The sequence below is a fragment of the Myotis lucifugus genome, unplaced genomic scaffold (assembly GCF_000147115.1).
Source record: "Myotis lucifugus unplaced genomic scaffold, Myoluc2.0 scaffold_48, whole genome shotgun sequence".
Lineage (NCBI taxonomy): Eukaryota > Metazoa > Chordata > Mammalia > Chiroptera > Vespertilionidae > Myotis > Myotis lucifugus.
Genome location: NW_005871096.1, coordinates 362,674 through 389,354, shown reverse-complemented (window position 1 = coordinate 389,354; position 26,681 = coordinate 362,674). Strand labels below are relative to the sequence as shown.

The 26,681-nt window shown below is 36.4% G+C and overlaps 1 protein-coding gene across 3 annotated transcripts in view; it reads right to left on the bottom strand.

Moving 5' to 3' along the window:
* Window positions 1-26,681, bottom strand: part of GABRA4 (gamma-aminobutyric acid type A receptor alpha4 subunit) — a 63,329-nt gene that overhangs the window by 28,511 nt on the left and 8,137 nt on the right. For 2 of the 3 annotated variants that reach the window (XM_006088451.3, XM_023753602.1), the window contains exons 3-8: window positions 19,944-20,011; window positions 18,170-18,390; window positions 17,924-18,006; window positions 15,222-15,365; window positions 13,668-13,820; window positions 7,060-7,319 (exon numbers count right to left, since the gene is read on the bottom strand). In XM_006088451.3, coding sequence (XP_006088513.1) covers window positions 7,060-7,319; window positions 13,668-13,820; window positions 15,222-15,365; window positions 17,924-18,006; window positions 18,170-18,390; window positions 19,944-20,011 — 929 coding nt within the window. The remainder of the gene's footprint in view (window positions 1-7,059; window positions 7,320-13,667; window positions 13,821-15,221; window positions 15,366-17,923; window positions 18,007-18,169; window positions 18,391-19,943; window positions 20,012-26,681) is intronic. The other variant, XM_023753603.1, reaches the window with a different exon arrangement.

Here is a 26,681-nt window from a genome sequence, read left to right as displayed (position 1 = left end):
CTGTACTTTATATGAATAATGTAGTTTAATTCACATTCTAAGCTTTTCTGGTAGGTTTTATTATTAACCCGTTTGTAGATGTGGATTCTTGAGACCCTATCCCGGAGATCCTTGAGATCAGCTTGAATGAGCCAAATATGAAAAATAAGGCTAGAGTTTTACTTTGAAGGATGGGGAGTGAAAACGGAGCTTTTCCTCCATGCTCTTGAATTATGGAATCCATGGTGTACCTTGAATTATTCAGATATTTTTATATTGTCTTTTTCTTAAAAACCCTAATTTTTATATTGTCTTTTTCTTAAAAACCCTAATTTTTATATTGTCTTTTTCTTAAAAAGAGAAAATAGCTCTTTAATTTTAGAAATATTCTTGTGAGTATCTATGAACACTTTAAAATGAAGTTAAAAAAAAATAGACAAAGCCATTAGGTAGATGGGGAAGGAAAGGTAAACAGTGGAAAAGTATGCACTTGTAGTTTTAAAAAGTAGCCATTATTATCCTGGGATAGGAGAAAATATTCTACTGTGGAACTTTCTACCTAGCTAAACTTGAGCTAATTAGCTACTTCATTAATTGTGCCTCCTTCCCTTCTTGTCCTAGTGAATGACGCTACCACCATCCATCTCATCCTCCATTTTCTTCACCTCACATTTCTAATCAGTCATTAAGGCTTGAGGCTTAAAAGTATAGGGTTTGCTGGCTTGGCCCTGCCACTTACCAGAGAGATGACCTTGGGCAGACTACCTCATCCCTACGTATTAACATCCTCCCTGGCTAAAACATGGATAAAAATAGAACATATGTGAAACGTTTTAAGAATTAAGTTATATATATAGTAAAAGATCTTATTATTGGAACATAAAAAGCATTCAAAGTATTTTACTATTATTATTGATTCATAGAAATATGAACAAAAGACTGTGTTAAGCTGATCATTTTATATGTATACTGGAGGCCCAGTGCACAAAATTCATGCATGAAGGGGGGAGTTCCCTCACCCCAGCCTGCACCCACTCCAATCGGGGACCCCTCTCACAATCTGGGACCACTGGCTCCTAACCACTCATCTGCCTGCCTGCCTGATTGTCCCTAACCCCTCTGCCTGCCTGCCTGATTGCCCCTAACCCCTCTGCCTGCCTGCCTGATCGCCCCTAACCTCTCTGCCTGCCTGCCTGATTGACCCTAATTGTCCTCCCCTGCCAGCCTGATTGAGCTCCCAACTGCTCTCCCCTGCCAGCCTGATCTCACCCCCAACTGCCTCTGCCTGCCTGGTCACCCCTAACTGCCCTCCCTTGCCAGCCTGATCTCGCCTCCAACTGCCCTCCCCTGCCATCCTGATCTTGCCCACAATGGCCCTCCCCTGCTGGCCTGATCTCACCCCTAATTTCTCTCCCCTGCTGGCCTGATCACCTCTAACTGCCTCTACCTGCCTGATTGCCCCTAACTGCCCTCCCCTGCCAGTCTGATTTCGCCCCCAACTGCCCTTCCCTGCCAGCCTGATTGCCTCTAACTGCCTCTGCCTGCTTGATCACCCCTAACTGCCCTCCCCAGCCGGCCTGATCTCGCTCCCAACTCCCCTCCCCTGCAGGTCTGATCTCACCCCCAACTGCCCTCCTCTGCTGGCCAATTTGGTTCTGATTGGTCAGTTTCTATGTCAGTCAGCATCAAAAGCTCCGCCTCCTAGGCAGCCATTGGCTCCTCACAGTTGACCCAGATTTGGTTCTGACTGGTCAGTTTCTATGCCAGTCAGCGTCAGAAGCTCCGCCTCCTAGGCAGCCATTGGCTCCTCACAGTTGACCCAGATTTGGTTCTGACTGATCAGTTTCTATGCCAGTCAGCGTCAGAAGCTCCGCCTCCTAGGCAGCCATTGGCTCCTCACAGTTGACCCAGATTTGGTTCTGAATGGTTAGTTTCTATACCAGTCAGTGTCTCTGGGCCTATCAACGGGGCCTGATCAGAAAGACGGGGCTGAGCCCCGGTGGAGGCCTGGGGAGAAATGGAGGCGGGGCTGTTGGCCAGGCTGGGAGAGAAAGAGAGGCAAGTTCTGATCAACGACTGCCACAGAGGCTATGGATCAGACCCTGCCTCTCTCTCTGAAGGCCTAATCTGCAGCCTTGGAGGCAGTCAGTGCTGAGTCCAGGCGCCCACAGCAGCGCCCACCATGGCAACCCAGCACTGACTTCCTGTCCAGTTGAGCCTTCGGTTGTAACGACCCTGGCTCTTTATTATATAGATTAATATCTTCTTTATAGATATAAATAGTATAAAATGCAGTATCGGAGAACAAGCTCTGCACTCACACACAGCTGAATTAATTTAAATATTGGGTTTACTATCTCTGAACATGTCACTTAACAACTAACTGCAAGCCTCAGTTTCTTCATCTGTAAAATGGTTACTGTGAGCTTGATATTATGCAATATACTGAAGCATATCACATAGTACCTAACACAATTTAAGAGCTCAAGTAATGTTAGTTATTATATCATTGTTTTTTCCCCCACAAGATTCAATACGTAGGTATACTAATGCATACTTTCCAACTGAATAAGGACCAGACTCTATTTTCAAGTGATTTTTTTAAAAAATTATAATTTGATTAAGAAATCTTCCTTTTTATTTTATAGTTACATATTTTTCAAAACACCCTATTAGTCCAAATCATCTGCATTAGTGAGACAGTAGACACTCTAAGAAGTAGCAAGGGTATGGAAGGATAGAACCACAAGAATGGACCTCAACTCAAACATTAAAAGGACAGAGTCAAAGGCAGAATCAGAGTAATGCTGAGTCAAAACAGAACAGCTGCCTTTGCCTCTTGAGATGCTCAAAGACATATTCAAGCTGCCCATAGCTGCTATTAGATCCTGCCAATCCCCTTTTTTCCTTGCTTCATGAATATTCCATAAACCATAAGCTTTTCAATTCCCAAAGAATAGAAATGGTCACTAGAAACCTCTGCCAGGCCATTAACAGTTTATAGATCCCAGATAGTAACAATAGGTCAAACCACTACTGATGTAGACTCTGAAGGGAATAACAGAGGAGGATTTTAAGCACATTTTAAACATCATTCAAATAAGCAAACAGCCACACAAGTTGAAACACATCTTTGAATTAGCAAATTTCACCTATCTGATTAGAATCTCTACTGAAACGCCAAATCTTGTAAGATTCCAGAATATTTATTTACACTAACATGTTTTAAAATTTTGCTCTTAACATACCTTTCCCCTTGATTTCCTCCTCCTTATTTATCCTTTTATTTTCTTCTCTCTCCCTCAATTTTAATATACCCTCAACCTTAAAAGTTGAACTTGATATTGAAGCCATTCAATGGCAACTGACGCTCCAAAGCCAGCTGTGCTCTGGCAGCAATCTGGAGTCAGGAGGCTGGGTACGCCAACCCATTAATCACTGTCTTTAGAACACAGACATTCTCCAAGTAAACTGCTGAGGAGATCTAAGTCATCACACATACACAGTACACTTGTAGAGGACATAACGCATACGATGGATATTTTAACTACATTTATTATAAAATGTCTTTTCAACTTTTAAATGCTAAGACTCTATGCCCTTCACAAATTTCATCTTCTTGATCTTGAGTATGCCATTTGCACACAGCACGTGACCCAATGCTGTCAACAGGAGTTGCTGAAATCAGAGTAGACTTAGCCAATTGGATGGGCTCAGCCAAGCATTTACCAGCAGTGACAATTACTATAGTGAAGAGATACGTTTCAAGGAGCAAATAAATATTATTGGTTTTGTTCCCACATTTGGAAATTCTGAAGAATAGTTTTATTCTGATTAAGTGGCACTTTTAAGTATTTATAATATTCTACTCTAATACTAATGCAAGGAGTCTCATTACTTTGCAAAAATGAAAAAAGAACTATAGCAATTCACTATAAACAGAAAAAATTAGATATGTAAAATGTTTCTACATTTAGAATCTTTGGAAATGAGCAACTACTGGGTCAAGAGGAAGTTAATAGCTATATGGGAGAGTCAGTATACTTTATAATTTCAACATTACTAGAAAATCATAAGTAGAAATATGTTGATCTAAAATTTAAAATTAACCACCAGTGATATAAAACTATGACATATAGCTTCCAAAGTACATGAGAAACAAAAGAATATGAAAATTTTAGCAATAAAAATACATTACAAACCTTAATATTAAGAAATAATGTTTTAAAATATTATAACCAGACCAAATATAATTAGAAGCTAAAGGCATTATATGGGAGGAAAAGTTATTTTATGATTAAATGCATAGACTAATATAGAAATGGAGCAGTTATAAATCTTTACATGTTGAGTGTCACGTATCAAAGTGTATAAAACAAAAATAGTTAAAATACAAAACAAACATAAATAATCATAATATTAGTAAGAAGATTTTTCATATCATTTTTGGTATTTGAATGATTAAGAAGAGGTGACTGATTAAGAGGGTGATATAATGATGTTTTAAGTAAAATTGATTTAATAACTAAAATTAACTCCTTTCAAATTGCCATTAAACATTTATAAGCTTTCAGCATAACTCAGGGGGTAACAAAAATATCAATAACATTCAAATCTACACAGGTAACATCTCTGAGCTAGAAATAAACAGTGGAGCTAAATAAACAAACAAAATCCCATTTGGAAACTTTAATATTTTCTTCCCAATAATTCTTAGCTTATAGAGAAAAGCAGTAACATAATTGAAGAATATTTTGCAAATAATTATGATAATATAGAAAGTTATGAGTATGGTCAAAACTATATGCAAAGGAAATCTCATTGTAATAAGAGAAACTTTATTATTAAATAAAAAGCCATGAAAATAAGTAAGAATTAAACTCAAGAAGCTAGGTAAAAGAGTTAACAGCAGGGGTCCTCAAACTACGGCCCGCGGGCCGCATGCAAATACAAATATTGTATTTGTTCCCGTTTTGTTTTTTTACTTCAAAATAAGATATGTGCAGTGTGCATAGGAATTTATTCATAGTTTTTTTTTTAAACTATAGTCCGGCCCTCCAACGGTCTGAGGGACAGTGAACTGGCCCCCTGTTTAAAAAGTTTGAGGACCCCTGGTTAACAGAATTAACCTGAAATTAAACAAATAAATATATCCAAGAATTGATATGTTTTAAAAAGGGTTATCTCACTCATATGTGGGATATACTGATCAACATAATTTGATGAACAAGAATAGATTCAGAGTCAAGTGGCGGGGGGAGGGGAGGTTAGAGAACAATCAGAGGACTTGTGTGCGTGCGTATTAGCAAAACCAATGGACACAGACACTGGGGCAGTGGGAGCTTGCCCGGGGTGGGAATGGCTGGGGGATGGGTCAATGGGGGGATATGTAGAACTTTAGACAATAAATAAATAAATAAATAAATAAATAAATAAATAAATAAGGAACAGTAAATAGAATTATTCTACCGAGGTCTCAAATCAACAAAGGAAAGCAAATAAGAGTAAAAGGCAGAGAGGGCTACCTATGGGGAATGGGAAAGAGAATAATCAGGGTTTTTAACTGAAAATAGTATACAAAATCCATTCTAATAATTTTGAAAATCTTGATGAAATGAATTTCTTTCGAAGAAAATGTAAATAAGCTATCCAAACTTTCTCAATGGGATGGTAGTAATTTTCCTACCAGCTCACATGCCATTCTAGAAGAACCAGCACCCAGGGCCTTCTAGGGGCAGAGTTATAAACTGTAGGACCCAACAGTTAATCCCTGCCTGGGTGAACACCAAACCTAATTTGTTAAACTGCTGTCTTCTCTCGGAGGACTTACTTCCTGATCACCTGTATGCTGAACGAAATCCCCTCCTCCTCATACTACCCCAGTATTCCTTCAGACCATCTCAGCACTACTATCATCTAACACTCCGAGTGCTTTATTATTTATCATTTTAAAATATCATGTCTCCTTTTCTTTGTCTTACATACTTAAATGTAAACTCCGCAGTGCAGGATATTCTATTGGGGGTGGGGAGTGTATATTTTTGATTCTCAGACCATAAACAGGGTCTAGCACATCATTGGTATTAAATGTCTATTTGTTAAGTGAATGCGGGGGGGGGGGGGGAGAAAGAAAGAATGAACAAGTAAGAGAATGAGTTATCACTACAGCGAATAAAGTTGATGATTTATATACATTTGGATTTGGGCACATACAAATAAAAGGAGTTTTAGACTTCCATTTGTGGTAACTACAATAAAGCTATGTATAAATGACCACAGACACTTTGCTGATCCAAGAAAGAAGCTGAATGAGTGAGAGTGAAAGGAGAGCAGAACATCCCAGGAGGAGGGGGAGGGGAGGGTGAAGAGGATGGGGAAGGGGAGGTGGGGGGCTTCCTGTTTGCTTCCTTACTTTCATGATGATCTTGCTATGTTTGTACAACTGGAGTCCATAAGGAAAACGTCACTTTAAGTTTTCCGTGTATTTTTTTAAATCACAGAACCACTTAAATGTCCAGTGTGAATTACAGCAGCTCTTGTTTGGTTTCCACATCGTTTTGGCTCTGTCCCTTGACAACAAGATTTCTCAATCTTCCATGTACATCAACTACAACTCTAGGTCTTCCTATTTATAGGTTTTATTTCCTTATGTAATACAAGGGCACAGTTCCTGCCCAGCTCCATGGGATATTTCTAACATGTTCAGAACCACTGCTTTACTCTGTTCAATGAACTCTGTTCAAAGCACATTTCCAACCCAGTCAAAGATAAGCACAGGTTCCTCTTAATAATATACAGAAGATGCTGCCCCTTTCTCTGAAAAACCTTTAATGTTGAAAAGAACTTTCAAACAGCCAGCGCCATCTGGCTCTTCCAAAGCTATTTAATCTTTAAGTCATTAATCACAATTAGAAAATTTTAATTTACAATTATACCTTCATATTTTCCTAGATTTTTAAATGTCTTACAAATTGTCACTGGTATTTCAAGTTTTCATCCCCACCCACCCCTCCACCCCCCGGCAATGTAAATTGAACCAAGAAACTCAAATCTTAAATTGAAGGAAATTGAGTCAAATACCTGCAGGGGTGCTTCAGGGTGCATTGCTCTCAGCAATGGAGCAGCTGTCATTTCCTGGAGAGCTTTCGATGTCTTCTTTTTGGCTTTTTCTATTTGAATATTGGTAAAATAATTGACAGCAGCAAACTCAATAAGGGCGGAAAATACAAAAGCAAAGCAGACAGCTATGAACCAATCCATGGCAGTAGCATAGGACACTTTGGGCAAAGAATGCCGTGCACTGATGCTCAGTGTGGTCATGGTGAGGACTGTGGTGATTCCTTTAAAGCAAAAGAGAAAAGAGACAAAATACTTTACCATTACTTCTAACAAACAAAACAAAACAAAATAAAAACCTAGTGATCTGGAGGGTGGCGTGGGTGGTGGGGTAACAAACTTTATAATTCAAACCAAATCATCTTTGATGGAAGAGACTAATCCTAGTGGTTCAATGGAATTAGAATGGGCTTTTCCATTGTTGGCTCAGTGTGCCTTTGATTAAGTTATGAAAACTCACTTGATACCTACCTATTGGGTCTGCCATATTGATTAAAAGTATATAAGGCACCTAGTGTAATATTGTATCTGAGCCAACATACCTGAGAAACTCCACACACACACCTACTAGGAAGTGCTACTCATTGAAGCACTGGTTCTCAACCAGGAGTAGCAAATTGGTAGCATGGAATATTGGGGCATTTTCTGGGGTAGGCATGGTCCATTGCTATTGAGACTCACTACCAGAAAAAAACACAAATTGTAGATTCTTATCATCTTTAACTGAATATTACCTATTGAATTAAAATAATAAATTTACTAGTTGTGAAAGACAATTTATATAAAACAATAGATGTATATTCCTGAACAAATAGATTTATAGAACATTTTGGTATTAAAAATATTAAACATCTACCACCCACCAGTTTATGGTTGGGAGGAAAATATTTACAACAAGAATAGAGGTACTTCCCTTTCATCAGTAGGCTCCTAAAGCATATCACCCCCAGAAGAGCCTTTTCCTCAATCTGGAAAAAGATTAGTCCCTATTCTCAATGGAAAAATTCTGCTTGCCACTGGAACTATAGAGAAATGAATTATTTAAGGATGTTAGTATTTGTACAGTAGTTGTCCCTTTCTTTATCATTGTCTATCTTTATATCTAACCTGTATTATCTAGTTAAGCTTGGATATTTCTCTAGGGATTTACTAAACCCATTCTATATATTGTGTACAACTGCTCCTTAATTGACACGCCTAGTTGTTTGGGGATGATAATAATGATGACAACAATGATGATGATGGAGGCATCTAAACCATATATTCCAATTCATGCCTATCCTTGCTGAAAGCCAAACTATATATGTTAAACTGAAGAGATTATGAGCCTCACACAACAATAAAGGAATAACAGTATTTTTATTTGGGGAGAAATTATCTTGTCTTCTCAGATCAGCATTTAATTATACCTGCCTTGTATTGTTTCTTAGTTGTTCCAGCTTTATTGGATGTAGCCTCTGTGAGAGCAAACGTGTCTAATATTGCTCCAGGATTTACCATAATATATATCATAGTGCCAAGCACATGATAAATGCACAGTAAATAAAAACTCATTTTTTTCAGCTCCTCACCAATCCATTTTCTCTCTAGTCCCTTCTGAATTGTCAATGTTTAGAACATGAAAAATTAGAACACTGTGCAGTGTATGAGCTATAGATCTTAAAACAATCCATAAACTATACAGTGAATGGAATTGGAGAATTTGGTTGTATTCCCTTTTAAAAAACATTTTGTGTTATTTTTAGCACTTTATTAGTATAAAATAGATTTTAAAATGTGTTTTTTTGGTCAAACATAAATCTCTATGAAAATGCAATATTATTAATTTACTGGAGTTCATTTCAGAAAAAGACCTTACAAAGTTAAGGCCTCCTTTCAAATCTCAGAAAAATGGCATAATTTCCATGCTGGCTGGGAGATGCATTGAATAAATCCTAAATTAGTTTTGAAAAATTTTAGCTACAAAGTTTAAAATAAATTAATTTATCTTCTTATTCATAATACTTTAAGTTTAATGGCCTATTAAGTGTTCAAGAAAATTCGACAACTTTCTTAGGTATATTTCCTCTAACATCATAGAAGTTATGCTGAAAGCAGTAGAAAATAAAATATGAAGAGTACAGCTTAATAAGAATACTACCCAGAACTCATAAAATTCTACAGAGATCATACTGTAACAACAACAACAAAAAGACCCTAAACAATAAAATCAAATATAAGCAACTTAGAATTCCTCATGCTGCTTTGAACATTTTTTGGGGGGTGGGGTGGGGGGAAGGGATAAAACAATTTATCCTGAGGACCAAAAGTAGTGCTCTTCTTCTCCTGCTGTCGTAGGAAGAAATTACCTTATTAATATTGAGCATGCAGAATACTAATGCAATTATTGAGCCATGAATCGAAAAATTACTTTGATTGTTAAGGGGTAAACCATCAAGTTCAGGATGTTAAATGATACTATGGCCATCAATGCAAAAAAAATGTTGGATATGTGGCCACTTTCTAATTCTATTTCATTATTTCGAGTCAACTTGATTTTAAAGTTTGTGGAGCAGCCCTCCAAATAATATGGCTCATATTTTATGACTGGTGCCAAAATTAGGATAGTGATTGGCATAAACAATTGGCTAAATATTTGAAGTGTCCATCTCTTTAGATATTAAAAAGTTCTCTCTGCCAGAAGTTCAAATTTAAAGAACTCCCAGCATGACAGGGATGTGCTTCTTCCACCTGCTTTAGGTGAAGCATTTGGTTAAATAAACACCAACAGAATAAGAAACAGAAGCCAACCCTTCAGCTCAGAAGCCACGCTTTTGCTGTATCTAGAAAGACAGTGCATCTGTTTCAATGGCTTAGCTGGCATTTACCCTTGAAAACATTTCAATAACCATAGAATATTTTTGACACATTCAAGTATTGATGCCAGTCCGTTTTTAGAATGCTGAATATGCACTGCCTTGGCTGGTCCAGGAGCTGGGAGAAGATGTGTGTGAGTAGGCTAAGGCTATACCCAAGAGCAAAATTCTGGCTGCTCACTCCTAGAAAAATGAACTGGTAATGACTTAGATATGCCAGTTGGCATTTATCCAGGTTTAATGTTTTACTATACTGGAATAATTAGAAAACTGAAAGGCATACAGCTTTGGAGATAGAAGGCGTTTGGAGAGATTTAGCTTACTCTACTTCTCATATTTACACAGATTGGTTTTATGTGTGTGTGTGTTTGTTTTTTGTTTTTGAATTATCTCTAATGAATACCTGACCCAGCAAATTCTCTTCTTGAGCAAAAAGGAAAATAAGAATTAGGGAAGATAAATACAAGCCTGGGATTTTTTACCTAACTCTCAAATGAAATAGATTGCTAATGCCCCTCAATACTTAAAACTTAACTTTCTTAGAAAAATACCATCCCAGAGCCTCAATGAATAGTCTAATTATTACCATTTTGACATATCTTAGGTTTTTGAAGACATACTTGTTGGGCATAATTTAGCTGGTCAATCAAAACCAAAAAATATCTTGGCACATGAGCATAAGACAGAGGCAAATGTCACATATTAAGTTGAAAAGGCTACCCACAAGTATTTTCAGCTCATATCCATACAATCTCCACTCAGCAGCTCTGGAATTTTCCACAAGCCACAATGATAGTTCCTGAAATATTACTATTATTTTTACTAGGAGAAGTTAAGGGACTAATTTGGTGCTCAGCTTTACCTGCCCCCTGTAAAGGCAGAATTCAGAGTAGAAATGGCAGAGAAATTGTCTTGGGTCCATCACTTTTAAGTATATGACTTCATAAAAGTTTCTTCATCGCTCTGAGTCACTTTTCTTATTCATAAATATTAATAAAGCCTACTCACTGAGTTATTGTGAAGATGAAATAAGATGTCCCCTATCAGCATATGGCAAATCTTATTATTAATAGAATTGCCATTATCTTTACTGTATGCTAATGAATTTCCTTACAGGGTCTTCTCTGGAGAGGAAATGCTGGGTGGGTGCAGCTGTGATCAATGCTATCACTCCCCACAGCACTGAACATTTTTATGACTTGGGGCTATACTGGACAGAACAGTGGCTACCAGTTTGTAGCCAACCAAGAAAACTTTCAAAACTTATCAAACACTAACAATGAAATACAGAGAACATTCACATTATAACGTCAAGTTGTGATTCTCAAATGAGGTAGGTGGCAGCATGGTTGCCATAATAATAAATGATACTCAAATAATATTTACTGTCAGGTAGGCATTGTTCCAAGTACTTTATCCAAATTAACCCATTTAATTCACATGGCAGCCCTCAGGATCTCATCCTGTTTTGATGCATGAGGAAACAGGCAGAAGTAACTCATTGAAGGATCACAGCTAATACGTGGTAGACTGTGGTGTTAGAACCTAGGCTTCTGGGTCCAGAGAGTCTGACCTATGACACCATGGCCTCTTCATCAGAGGCACCAATAATGGGTCAGTCTTTTTTGTTCTAGAAGTTCTTTAGGACCATAAAAAATGAAAATACTATGTGCACAAGTGATTTTATTTTTAATGATGATAGTTCCTGAAATGTTAATATTATTTATACTAGGATAAGTGAAGGGACTGATATGGTGATCAGCTTCACATACTTCCTACCAGGTCAGGCTGCCTCTCCGGTTAGTGTGAACACTAAATGAAATAAATGAGATAACTTAGCAGAGTGCCTGTTAATATACAACAGAACAATGTTTTCTTTAAAAAACAATTAAAAGTCAAGGAAATCAAGTCAGAACAAAATTAACCTCCCCTACATAAGAGAAGTATGGGAGAGAGTAACTAAGATGTTCTAAGGGCTCCATACACCCTGTATATAATGAGCACTGCATGTAAATCTAAATTTTCATTAGTCTGTGAAAAAGAGATGTATTGTCACAATTTTATGTGTGGAGAAAATAAGTGGCAGATTGCAGTTTGGACTACTATTGTAGTCCCAAACTTAGATTTGTTGCTTTCTCTCTTCCACACCTATTTTTTTCTTTTTTTTCTTTATTGATTAAGGTATTACATATGTGTCCTTATCCCCCTATTGCCGCCCACCCCTCCCCACCCATGCCCTCACCCCCCTGGTGTCTGTGTCCATTGGTTAGGCTTATATGCAGGCTTATATGCAGGCACACAAGTCCTTTGGTTGCTCTCTCCCCCTGACCCCACCCTCCCCTACCTTCCCTCTGAGGTTTGGCGGTCTGATCGATGCTTCTCTGTCTCTGAATCTGTTTTTGTTCATCAGTTTATGTTGTTCATTATATTCCACAAATGAGTGAGATCATGTGATATTTATCTTTCTCTGACTGGCTTATTTCGCTTAGCATAATGCTCCACACCTATTTTTAATAGTTTAAATGTATTCAACGCTTGCAATGTGCAGTTACTCTTTAATTCTCACAACTCTATGTATCTTGTGCTATTATACAAGCTCACTGCCTTCCTAAGGTCACACCCTGGCCTCCATCAACCCTTCTGGGAGTCTCCCCAATAAGATTTCAATGCCTTTTCTAAGATTAAAGCTGTGTGGGTGGGTGGGGGGTTCCTATGGAAAATCCCCATAGTCAAGTCCACTGAAGAAACTATGACACCTCATCATTTGTTTTCTACAGGATTGGGAAGTGGGATGAAAAGCTCCCAGGCCCCTCCCTAGCTCCTTCTCACCAGCATCCCTTCAGCTCTCAGTGATAAAGGCTATTACATTAGGGCTATGACTCTACCAAGTAGAAAAGGCAGGGGAGATTGGTATCTCTTGTGAGAACTGTTCTTCCATTCCAGAGAAATTCTGATTTTTTTTTCCTTCTAATATCACTACTGAATGCTTCCACTACTCACAGTCAACAGAAAAATAATGAAGAAATATATTTAATCAGGTAAATAGCATAACTAATTTTATTTAAAAGCATGGCTGATATATAAAAGATTTATTTAACAGCTATAAAATTTAAAACTCCTATATTCTGGACTTCATATAGTTTAGAATATAATATATAAAAAGCCACCTTAAAAACAAAAAAAAAATGTTGTGTTTAAAAAAAATGTAGATAGATAACAATGAACTAATAACCTAAGCATATACCTTCCAACTCAATGCATTTAAACCATTTGCATTTTATTCCTCTTCATTAAAAGGCAAATGATTCTAGACGTTTATATTCATTCAGCCATGACTTTTGTTTTATTTTAAGCTCCCAGTGCATTTCATTTTAACACCTATATATAATTTTAATTCAATTACATAGCATTAAGCTAGGAGCCCAAGAATACCACCAAAAGTGAAACTATATCCAGATCACACTCTTCACTTGCCTGCTCTCAATAAGGAAAAACTGCTGGGCCCCAAAGAAAGGGATGAACTGCATATATCCCCTCAAGCCTTATTACTTTGTATTGGCTGGATAGGAAATGAAAGCTTATATGATTCTTTACTCAGCACAGTCTGATATATTACTGTTTAATATTTTCTTAGAAATTATATCAAAAAGCTATTCCCATGAAATCATGAGCAAATATAATATGAATAAAAATACACAAGAAATGAATTTCAATTACCAAATACAGTCCGAGCTGGAACGGATTCCTTATTTATCCAGAATGAAACTTGTGAAAGAATCACTGTCATAATACATGGAATGTACGTCTGAATCATAAAATAACCCATCTTTCGTCTGAGGTGGAAGTATACCGTCATAACAACATATTCACCTACAAATAAAACATAATGAAAATGTATTATTGGTCCTGCAGCTATTCAATGGCTTCCAAACCATATTTTAGACTAACAAAAAGCATTCTAGGAAAAAAGAAAAAAAATCTGTTGTGCACAGCAAACAAACATAGAGAAATATATAGTGCCTAACTTTGGGGTGTGGGGACTATATTGCATATCATTATGTAGAAAAGCACTTTTGTTCTACATGGTGATTAAGCAATTTAAGAAAGTAAGCTATAACTTTCAAAAAATTCTTATAGTGCTTTCTATTTTAAAGGTCTAGTACTATGAAAGCAATTAGATTTCATTTCTAACATCTTTTGAGAGAAAATTTAGACCTAACTTTAAATCACTGGAAAATGAAAATACATACACCTAAACCTTAAATTTAAAAATAATTGAAATACACAGATAAACATTTTATAAATACATACTAGTATGCTGCTTTATTGCCTTAGTTTTAGGAAAGAACTGTATTTCTCAATGTTATACATATGTATACATATATGGAAAAAGAGACATAGATAACATAGAGCCATATATAACATTCCCAAGTTCAGGAATATTTTATTGACATTTAGACAAAAATCTAAAATGCTAATAAGGAAAACAAACCATAAGATATCTTGAGTTGATAAATTTTTAATGTTACATCTAAAAGGAACATATTAAGAGAGACTTAGGAGTCAGTAGCCTCATTCTCAAACTGTGAAACCAAAGATTCAGAATCCTCAAATCTCACTTGTTTTCAATTCCACTTGCAGGCTAGAAAATAAATGTTTTTAAAAATACTTTTTCCTGGCAATATGTGCATGTAAGAAATAGTTTCAGAACAAGCAATAATCATGCAATTTTTCCCATTAAATATAAAGACTAAATCCTATGATTCTTTCCATTCACATTTTAAAAGCAAATACAGACCAAGAATCACCAAGAATAATCATCCATCTACCCATGTGACATCTTTAACATATACCCTCAATGTATTTTGTAACTAAGCTTTATATTTTGCTTTTACTTTGTTAAAGAGAGGGAAAGCAACACCACAAAATTGGGCAAGATAAAAAAAGATTTTGGAAAGGCCTCAATAAAACAGGAAAAGCCAGTGTCCAAAAATCAGGGGTCAGGATTCCTGTCTCAGAATTCTGTTGAAAATAATGTTAATATAACTGATTACTGGCTTTTGTTTCTGAATAAGAAAATCAACTCACATCTCAATAACTCAGAATTTACTTTAAACTAAAAATATAAATTTAAAAATTCTGAACAATGATTTATGCCTCAACTCTATTCCTAGAATATTTTTGTTGTCCCCCCAAAAACACTAGATATTTCCATTAAAAAGCTAGGACAAAACTCCATTGCTATTAACTTTAATCGTTAAAAGATCTCACCCGTAATGGATTTGATGGTTTCACTTGATACAGTTTGCCCAATCAAGTCATATTGAACTAAGCTGGAAGATTCCTTTGGGACTTCTACTGATTTCTCGGGACCTTTTGTCCAGGTATAAATCATCTCACTCTTCGGGTAAGCATCTGAATAAGAGCACAGAATGTGATTAGAGTCCGTACTCCTTTCTCCTCAGCACTGATTGATGGTAAACACTCTTTAAGAATATTACACTTGTTCAAGAAAGATGGAATAAATGAAAACAACAGTCATTATGACTTACTTAGACACGTTTAAGATTTATAACACTGTAGATATTAAATAAATAACTTCTGCATATTTATTTTATGCCAAAGAAATTGAAGGAGGAGAGACTAAAAGTAAAGCAACTATAATGCTATATCTGCATCAATGCACTTGGATATGTTTCCCTACTAATAAAGCAGTTGAAAAGCAGAAATAATAAACCCCCCAAAAAGCAGCCAAATTGCTACTTCTTTCCATTCCAATTCACTTCCAATGCTTGACCAATATTAACTCTTCTGTCCTAACACAACTCTGCCAATTAGATACGTATGAAAGGCTGCCTGTAATAATACAACAAAAACAAAATAAACCCTACTGTTGGGAGAGCTCTCCAGGAGGCACCTATTCCAGACTCTGCCTTTGGGCAATACCCATGCTGTCTGGCTATGCGGTTTGTAAAGCTCTTCAGGGAATATAATTACACAACCAGCTCCACTACCTTTAAACTCTTACAATCAGGACATTTTCCTTCCATCTTCAACAAATCCCTCCCAGCAGCAATTTAAGCCCATTTTCTATTATTCGATGTTCAATGTAAATGGAGACCAGCTGCTTGCTTACCAGTCTGCCCAGAACAGAAAGCCTGGCTCACACACAAGTAAGTTCAAAAGAACCAAGATAAATTGTGTACTACGCTCCACAAACCTTCCTAAAATGGCTAGAGCACAGTAGGTCCTCGGTGGAATTGTTTAGTTCTACAAAAGGAGTTGATACCTAGGGAAACTATCTTTACAAAGGACTTTGCAAAACAAACTATGAGGCTTGTGCTGTCATTTAGCAGTATATGGTCATGTCTCAATATTGATCTCCTGGAGTGAATTCATGCTTACTCATACATTACAAGTGCCCAAATACTATGTTCCTGCCCCTGATATTTTAAATCAGGTAGCCTTCTCTGGCTAGCCTACCTTGCTAGACTAATCTTTTTCTTAATGATTTAATATTTGAAGCCAGGTTGGGGGGAGGAGGGGTGCATGAAATGGGTGAAGGTAATCAAAAGCTGTATCTCTCTTTTTAATTCCAAATCTGAAAAAATCAACTTCCAAAGAGTAAGTTCTTTATTTTGTGCATGCCTTTATCGATTACCAACTATGTTCAAGTCACACTGAAGAGTACTTTCTATGCGAACCCGTGGAGGGGGGGGTGAAGCGGGGGGGAGGAGTGGGGTGGTGGAATTGGGTGGAAAAGGTGGAATTGGGTGAAACTATCTGGGTGAAATATAAATTACTATAGCTCAAATGAATTTTAATTCTGACCCCAGTTAGATCAACTTATCTGTCTATGTATTTTTCTGTTTTCATCTTCTCTCACCGAGTTACTGGTCAGGGAGCAAGCGAGTCTCTTTAGCTTCAAGTTCATCCACTGACTATTGTGCTTACCAGAGGTTATAAAAAGAATGGTGACTGCTGATTCTCATTAAGTTAAGCAATGAGCAATGATAACAGCAGGCAAGTTTCACAATCAGTGTGACTAAGAATCTGAAGCAATAGTAAAAACCAGCATCTATTTTTGGCAAATTCTGATTAAATCAAATATTCGAGGCAGACATTAGAAGAGGCAATCAAATTTTGCTGCCATTTCAGAGAAGGGAACTTAGGGGAAAAGAATTCTATATTCTTTCCTATTCATCCTCTTGCTTTCACTTCCACAATATATCCCAAATCCATCTATCTCATACCTTTTCCTCTAGTACCATCTGATTCTAAGCCATCTCAATCTTTGATTATACTAAAACAATAGCCTCCAAATCTCTGCTTTTATTCTCTGGCCTCTCTACAATCCATTCTCCATAGAAAAGCTGAAGTGAAATTGTGAAATGTTAGTCAAAGAACACCACATCCCTTAGTTAAACCCTCCAAAGGCACTATATTACTTGGCCTTGCCTACAAATCAGACCAATCTCCTACTATACTTTTTGTCATGCTTCAGCCACTTTGAAACTAACAATGCTGCTTATATTTTTCTAACCTATGTCATGTCAAAAAGCCCTGACCCATCTTTGGCCTTTTTCTTTTCAAGTCTACCATAAAGGACTCTGCTTGTAACAGAACAAAACAAAACAAACAAAATAGTTTATAACTTGTTATGTAACACCACCAACACAAGGAGTTCAGAGGCCTAAATTTCACACTAACCATTAATCCGTTATTTATGACACAGCCAGTCTACCTAGGCTATCTGCAGAAATAAGGTTTTGGTTTTGGGGGGAAAGATGATTGTTTTGACTTCTTTACTTAAATATATTAGATAACAAACAGTCTCCTAAAAGTCAAATTTTGTACAGTTGTTGTCATGGACAAAAATTTAAACATAGGATTATGTAAAATTATGCAAATATATAGCTATCAGCTTACATGAGATAATGATTAACACTAACAAAATTTTTATTATAACTTACAACTCCCAAACTTCAAAGGGCATGCATGACCATCCATGGGGAAATCCACCAATCTCATGGGACACTCCGCACTTATGGTGAGTCTATAATGGAAAATACAATTAGAATCAATTTTTTCTCTAAAAATAAAATTATAGAATCTTAAAAGGAAGGAAGGAAAGAAGGAAGAAAGGGAGGCAGACAGGCAAGAAGGAAAAGAAGGAGGGAGAATAAAGATAAAAAGGGAATAAGGAAAAAAAAGACTACCTCATTGTGTATAAAATAGTGCCATTTCTCATAATTCTAAAAAGCTTATTTGGGGCTGTCATATTATGTGAGACAGACTTCTTTCCATTCCTGAAGAAAGTATCAGGAGTCCATACTTTTGTTACCATCATGTTGTTCAATCTCAAAATTTCAATGGGACCATCATATTTTAGTCTTTTGTCAATCCATGTCTGTCTGAAGAACACATCCATTGTGTATTCCTAAGAAAAGTAGTTTGTGACATATTCAAATAACAGATGATTACACATAAATATACCAAAAAATGAATTAAATTCTAGTCTCTTTCCCACTCATATAAAAGACTGCCCAAATAAAAACTAAATTAATAGCAGCAGAAACTTCCTTAAATCAATGGAACAAAAAGATTTTCAACAATTAAAGCATGTTATACTAGTATCCATACATTATTAGATAAATTACCATACATATTAATCATTCCCAAATAATAACTATAGCCCTGGTTGGTGTGGCTCACTTGGTTGAACATTATCCTGTGCACTGAAGGTTGGGGGTTAATTCCCAGTCAGGGCACATACCCAGTTGTGGGCTCCATCTCCAGTAGGAGGTGAGCAGGAGACAACCTATCAATGTTCCACTCTCACATCATGATTCTTTCTCTCCTTCTCCCTTCCTCTCTCTCTAAAAAATCAATAAAAATAATTTTTAAAAATAATAATCTATAATAATAAAAGTATAATATGCTAATTAGACCAGACAGCCAAACGACCTTCTGAACGAAGCCAGGGCTGCAAGGGCTGAGCTCCTTGCACGAATTTCATGCACTGGGCCTCTAGTAGATATAATAAAACTGCCAGCACCAGGTAATTATAGTTGCACTTTACTTTAGACCAGGTAGCAAAATTAGTGACTGTGTAGCAAATATCATTGCAAAATGAACCATAAAATTGTCAGCATGTCTTTAATACAAATTAAAATATATGAATAAACTTTATGCTCATAAAATTTATTAACCTGTTGTATACCATAAGCATCTATAGATGCTTTAAAATAATTTTTTGTGAGCATTTGCAACTGAAAATGTTCAAGAACACCTGAATTGTGAGTAATATATTTATTTGTATACTATTCATTGCAAATTGATTTTTTAATTAAATTCAAAATATCGTGGCATGTGAAGCTGGTTTCCGTTTTGGACGCGTGGCAGTTAACTGGTTAAAATTAGTCCAGGAGCCCCAGAGTCAAGTAAAAAAGTTAAGTGGTCCAAGTGTTTGACCTGGAAACAAAACATATTTATTATGAGCACAACTGAACGGATGAATTCATCTTGACCAATGCTTGGTGTTCTAAGTTCCTTAAACATGAGAGAAAGCAAGGGAGGGAAGGGGCGGGTGGGGATGGGGAGTGAGCAATTGAGCCAACATGGAACACTAAATGCAATCAGGACTACAATATAAAGTTTCATACCAAAACTAATTGCAATCACTACTTTTCTCCCCTTCAATAATTTTCTAAGGGAAAAGAATACTACGTACAAGGTTGTGTCATGGAGACCAGTAACAGGAAAGTTCTTTTCTTTGTTGAGAATGACTCCAAGCTAAAAACTCCAATGTTAGAGCTAAAATGCAAATTCAATGTCTTACTTCTTATAAACTTCTGAGCCTAATTAGGCTGTTCTTTGACTTTCTAGCTCTAACTTTGTGTGATTGACAGCAAAAATACATATTAATTGCCCTCTTTTCTGTTTCTTTTCTTCAAATCTCAAAAAGCACATTAAATTTTCTTAACTACCTACCATTTCAACATCAGAAACAGGTCCAAAGCTGGTGACATATATGTCAGTTTTTACTTCTGTAACAGGACCTAGTGGGTATGAAGTAAATAAGTGTGAAAAAATAATTACCAATTTTACAGGCAAGGTGGGCTTTGATAATCAAAGAGTAAATACAGATACGACATCTCATATTTTTACAAACATCTTCAATTTTCAGTGAGATAATGCATCTCTACCAAAAAAAAAAATGTAGACAAAGGAAGAACAAAACCAGAAAGCAGTGTTTACTTACAGGCAAACCAAACAAATCAAAACCAAAAAATACCAATTACTTACCAGAAACTTGTTTCTTCAAAGATATATCACCCCCAGGCACTGTTAAGACAGGCAGTGCAGAGAACAAAAGCTTTAGCCTTTGTAATTTTTTTATAGTCCGTCATCTGACTGGCCTTTTAGTAAAGAAGGGAGCTTTTAAAAAGAGGGAACTTAGCCGCAAGGTAAGGAGGAAAAAAACATAAAGTCTGCAAGAAATGTACCTTCAGAGAGTTGAGAATACTGGTAAATAACAGGCACAAATATAATTCATGTCACCTTTAACAATAGGCAGACCATCCACTGGCAATTGGGATCAAAGACAAGCTCTCCTATAAATCAGACCTATTCATGCTCTGCCACCTAAAAGCTGTGTGATCTTGGGCAAGTTACTTATCCCCTCAATAGCAGCAACCATACATATAAGGCAAGATTGTTGATAGGAATCAAATGAAACTGCTCATATGAGACTATAAACCAGAGAGTCTTTCACAGAAGTATTTATTAAGCAGTAGCTTCTCTTTGCTTCTGATAATGGCCACACTGAGATTCTTTCCTAGGCCTGAATAAGACTGGTGCAGGAACAAGTATATGGGTGTGTTTGGCATCTTGACAATGGGTTGACACAGACTGTAGACAAAGGAAAATTGCCACAATCTGGATTTAGCATGATGTGTAAAATCAAGAATTCTGGAATTCAAATTTGAGTCTAACACTTTTTAATTGTTTGATTTTTCCCAAGTCATGTATCCTCGGAGGTAAGGGTTTTAATAACAGAAATAACATATGTAAATCACTTGTTCCTGTCTCTAGAATATAATGTGTTCAATAACGATAGTAGTTATTTGTGTATATATAATATAGCTTTTTATAATTAACAAAGATAAAAATTGTCTTCTTGAACATCATTTCCTTACAAGATGATTTATAATACTCTGTGACCTGGGGCTATGTACTCCATACTGAAAAAAAAATAACATCTGTTATCAAGATAAACTATTCCCCTTGGATACTGGTTGGGTGAATGAATTTATTCCAAAAATGACAAAGAGAAGTTGGTATAGCTTAATGCCCTAGGTCTACAGTTATCCTCATAAAAATGAATCAGAATATTTCTTCCTGTTTAGGATGAAGACTGAGCCATAGAAAGAAAAATACTTTGAAGGAAAATGAGAAAATTCTTTCCTGAATAAGTATCCTAAAAAATATATATATCCTTTGGAAAGTACAGTCTGAGAAAAGGCATAGATCAAGCTGATCTGTCATGAGTTTTCATTTTTAAAAAATAACACCTTTGGAAAACAGAGAACATATGAGAAGTTAGTTGAATTGTTATTTGAATGAGCAATTTGAAACTACAAAAAGATAGTAGTAATAACTCATTAAAGCCAAACTGTTCCAGGAAGAGATAGGTATCCAGGAAGTGGGTAACATGTGTTGGACCTTAGAAGATGGAGATTTCACTCAGAGTGGTCCAAGGGTGGGAATAATCACTCTGCTAGTTCCTTAAGGACAATTACTAAAGTATTAAAAGCACCGTTTTATACTGTAAGTCTGGACAAGGAGAGATAAGTTACTTAGAAGAATTAAAGTTGAGTATATTGGGGCAACTAGACTGACAAGATTCTTGAGAAAAATCAAAAGTTACTTTGAAGATCAACTTAGGGCAGTGGTTCCCAGACTTTTACTGGATCAGAATCCCCTGGAAGCCTTGTGAAAGCACAGATTGCTGATTCAGTGGGACTAAGGTGAGGCCTATTTCAAATCTAACAGGTTCCTAGGTGATGATGTTCATTTTACTCCAGTTTACAGGCAATGTGCATCTGTTGTTTTTAGATAGTATGGGTCCTGGAAAGTAATAGGTATCTATGGGAGTGGGGGAAGTAGAGGAGAGGGAGGAATTAAGCCAATGACAGTTTTCCTTATAAATTTATTTCAAGGTGTGTGGGTTTATGCTAATTCTACTTGAAGCATAATGATTCTATGATATTAATGGATAGTTTCAAAGATTACATAATCTATCACTCTTCAATGATTCTTGAAAAGGTTTTGCATTCTGAATTTCAACCTTGGTATTTGTGACATTACTCAGTATTTTCTTTATCTGGCATTAAAAATCTTTGAGATTGAGTCAGGTCCTAAAAACATATGATGGGTAAAGGGGTCTCATTGAGACGTTCATTCAATAATCATATTTTTGAGTGAGCATTTGCTGTGTGCCAGGTCCCATGCTAGGCCCTGGTGCTGACTGTGCTAAATGCGACTAATGAGTTCCCTGCCTCATGGAGTGAACATGTTATTGGAGAAGTCAGAGTAAAATAAAGAAATAAATTCAATGGAAGAATACTGTCATTCAAAAGGGGAACAAAAGAGGATGGTAATTGTGTGAGAGACTGGGAGGGCCACTCTTGATTTCTTAGCCACTCTTCCAGCATAAACCATAGAAAGAGGTGAAATGATCGCATTCCAGGCACAGAGAACTTTAGGGGAAAAGCTCAGAGGCAGAAAATACCTTAGTGTGTTTAGGGACTAGGAAAAGGCCAATGGAACTGGAGCAAAGCAAGTGAAGAAGAGAATGAGAAGAAATAAAAGCCACAGAGACAGAGCAAAAACCAGGGTGAGTGGACATATTCTGAAAGTGGCATCTTTTAAACAACATATTGATAATATATGTTATAGTAACAGTTCTTAAAACTACATGGGAAAAATTTGTAGAAATTGCAGTGACTGATGGGAGACACATAAAGAGGTTGTTGTGGGCTAAATGATGGTCCTCCCAAATTTATATTAAATTTCTAACCCCCAGTACCTCAGAATGTGACCATATTTGGAGTTAGGGTCTTTAAAAAGGGAATTCAATTAAAATAAGGTCAGTAGGATGGGCCCTAACCTAATGTGACTTGCGTCCTTATAAAAAGAGGAGATTAGAACACAGGAACACACAGAAGAAAGACCATGTGAAGACACAGAGGCAAGACAGCCATCTATAAGCAAAAGGTAGAAGACTCAAAAGACACCAACCCTGCTAACACCTTGATCTTGGACACTGAGCCTCCAGAACTGTGAAAAAATAAACTTGTTATTGTTTAAGCTACTCAGTTTGTGGTACTTTGTTATGACAATCTGAGCAAATAAATACAGAGGTTCATCATTTTCCCCATGTTCCCCCAAGTGTCTCACTCTCATATGTCGCACAGCTCTGCTCTGGGTACAGGGTGTGATAAGATGCTTGATTGTATCCTTTAATCATCAAGGATTCAAAGTAAGGAAATTTTATGATCTGAATTGTATGTTTTACAAAAATCACCCAGGCAGTTGTATGGACAACAAAGTTTAGGGGGGCAAGAGCATGAGAAAGGTTCTTCTAAGAGGCTGTCGTCCTAGTCCTGCTGAGGAATGATGGTGCCCTGAACTAGAGATATGACCAAGAGATGGGGAGTGGACAGATGAAGAGCATGTTGTGTGTGAACTGCTCACAGTGAATGGGTTTCTCCAAAGACAATAAACAGGTATATAATAATTCCTATGACTTGAAGGTTTACTATGTATAAGGCAGGCTACAAGGCTCTTCCCATATGCTATTTCATTTTTAAAAAAATATATTTTATTGATTTTTTACAGAGAGGAAGGGAGAGGGATAGAGAGTTAGAAACATCCATGAGAGAGAAACATGGATCAGCTGCCTTTTGCACACCCCCTACTGGGGATGTGCCCCCAACCAAGGTACATGCCCTTGACCGGAATCAAAGCTGGGACTCTTCAGTCCACAGGCCGACACTCTAGCCACTGAGCCAAACTGGTCAAGGCTGCTATTTCATTTAATCCTCTCGCCAACCCCCAAAGGTGATATTATCATGAGAATTTTATGGATATGGAAACTGAGCTAACAGAGATTAAATATTCTATGCCAGAGTCAGAATTATAACTCCCTTGTATTGATCTCCATAGTATGTTCTAGCTTTACTACACTAATTATATCCTTAAATAATTAATCAGTAATTAATTATGTTATATAATTTTATATCTAGTATGTAACCGCCATGCCTACATATCCTGTTTTGTTTGAGTAGCTTCTGAACTGTGTTCCTGCAGCTCTTTCTATGCCTTTGCTCAGCTTGAGTCTCTCTTTCTCCCATTAACAGCAAAGACAAAATCTTAAGGCTCCTTGAATTCCCCAACTGTCATAGTGCTTTGCACATAGATGCTGAGTAACTATGTGTTTGATTGTGTTCCTAATATCATCCCAGTCGTGACGTAAAAACCTCCCCAAAGGAAAAATTACTGAGATTCATTTGTTACATCAGTTAAGCTAAAAATATTTCCCGATAAAAACAGGAACTGCAGCTTATTTATATTTGTATCCACTCCCAGAACTAATCCCAGGCCTTAGATGTAATAGGTTTCCAATAAATCAGTTCTCAGGGAATAATGGTAGCTATGCAATTAAGAATAATTCTTAGGGACGCTTCCTCTAACAGTACTGTTTAGGATGTTCAAATCAACCTTACTACGAGCATAATGACATAGAAACCAGATAATTTTGGCTTGGGAGGACTTCTCATGATTTTATACGCATTTGTATAACATCAAAGATGTGTTCTATTTTAAAAATTCCACTTCTTTAGGAGATGTGTTTTAATCCCAAAATATGGTGGGTAGTTTGTAAGGCAAATAAAGTGACTTTGAACAATCTTTGAAAGAGCCAAAACTCCAATATCAAATTCAGGGAAGTAGTCTGGTATTATTAATGGAGCTAACTGGCTTGGGAGGTAGGAAGGCAATTAACAATGTTATCAGATGATTTTTTATTGTTAATTACATTAGCTCTATAGACCTGGCCAAAGGATATCACTATTTAATTTCTCTTCCAATAACAGTGTCCAGTTTGCTGTCACACCAGGAGAAAGACCTAGCCTTTTGGTGCTGTTGAAACTAGTCAATATTTGTTCTCCACACGGCCTCCCCACGTATGCACTGGAGGGGACATTTCTGCTTTTCAGACATCTACAGCTATGCATCAAGGTTTCTCTTCCTAAATACTATTGATGCATCTCCAAAAAACAAGAAACTTAAAGTATTTAAGAAGTACAGCAACAACAATAAGGAATCTTGAGTGAAATCTTTCTTTAAAATCTCTAATTTTGCTCATCATTTAGAAAACAGAAATACTAGCCTTCCTGCATATTAAACAAACAAAAGATATCAATTGATATCACAGAGAAAGCAGAAAACTATAGAGTTTTACTTAGATGACATTAAAGATTAGTGTTGCCGATATCCCTGTGATCCTTCTAACAGTACAGGTCAACTTTTTAAATAAAGAAATTACATAAATATGAAAAACATTTTTTTAAAAAAAAACAGTAAGATATGGGCAAAGATGAAATGCAATTCACAGATGGAAAACTCTTGTAGGCAAAAAAAGATTTGAAAAGCTGTTCAACCACATTAAAAATAAAAAAAATTGAAATCATTTCAAAACAAAATACCATTTCAAGGATTCTATGGAGATTGTACATATATTTATATATGTGGAGAGTTGAAGGATTTGTGGATCCTGAATCTCATATTCACTGTAAATGGGAGTTTGAATTTGTAAAACTATCACAGAAAACAGTTTGGCATTATCTCATCAAGTTGAACTCCCACTTACACTAAGATCCACAAAAATCTATTCCTGAATACATATGCAAAAAAACACACAAAAAACCAAATTCTTGTACATTTAAAGCAGGAAATTTAGGCCAGAACATTCACAGCATTACAATCTTGGAAACAAGCAAAATGCCTCCTGCCAACAGAGCAGATGAATAAACTCGTTCCTTGCAATGGGAATATCACACAGCAGTCAAAGTGATCGATCTATGGCAGTATAAGTGAAAAAAGCATCAAAGGATTATATATCATGTTCAAAACAATTACATTTTTAAAATTTAATTTATTAAAAACTAAAGTTGAGCTAAAACAATATTCAAAGAAAAGCTATGGATCATTTTTAAAAGGACTCAGGATGGTGATTACTTTGGGTGGAGAAGACAGGAAGATAGGATGAGGGAAACCACATACCAGAATAAAAGTTGATTCCAAGGTTGTGCTGTTTGATGATTTAACTGGTATGTTTATTATATAATGGTAAATGAAGGAATAGATGAATGGGTGAATAAAAAGAAGGCTATGTGTGACCAATAATGAGAATCTGTCATGAACCAATGATGAGTAATCAAAATCCAATTTGTGCACTAAAGTCTTTTTAAAATAAATACAGTATAAAGGCCTAGAGAATGATAAACAAATGTAAAATGATGTATTTTCTTTTCATCTAAAAGATAACTAACAACCAAGTGAAGTATTATCTAAACATCCACCAAGTTACTAATAACCTATATTTAGATTTTACAATGCCTATTTCAGGAAACACCAAAAGCAATTTGCGTATTCTTTCCCTAA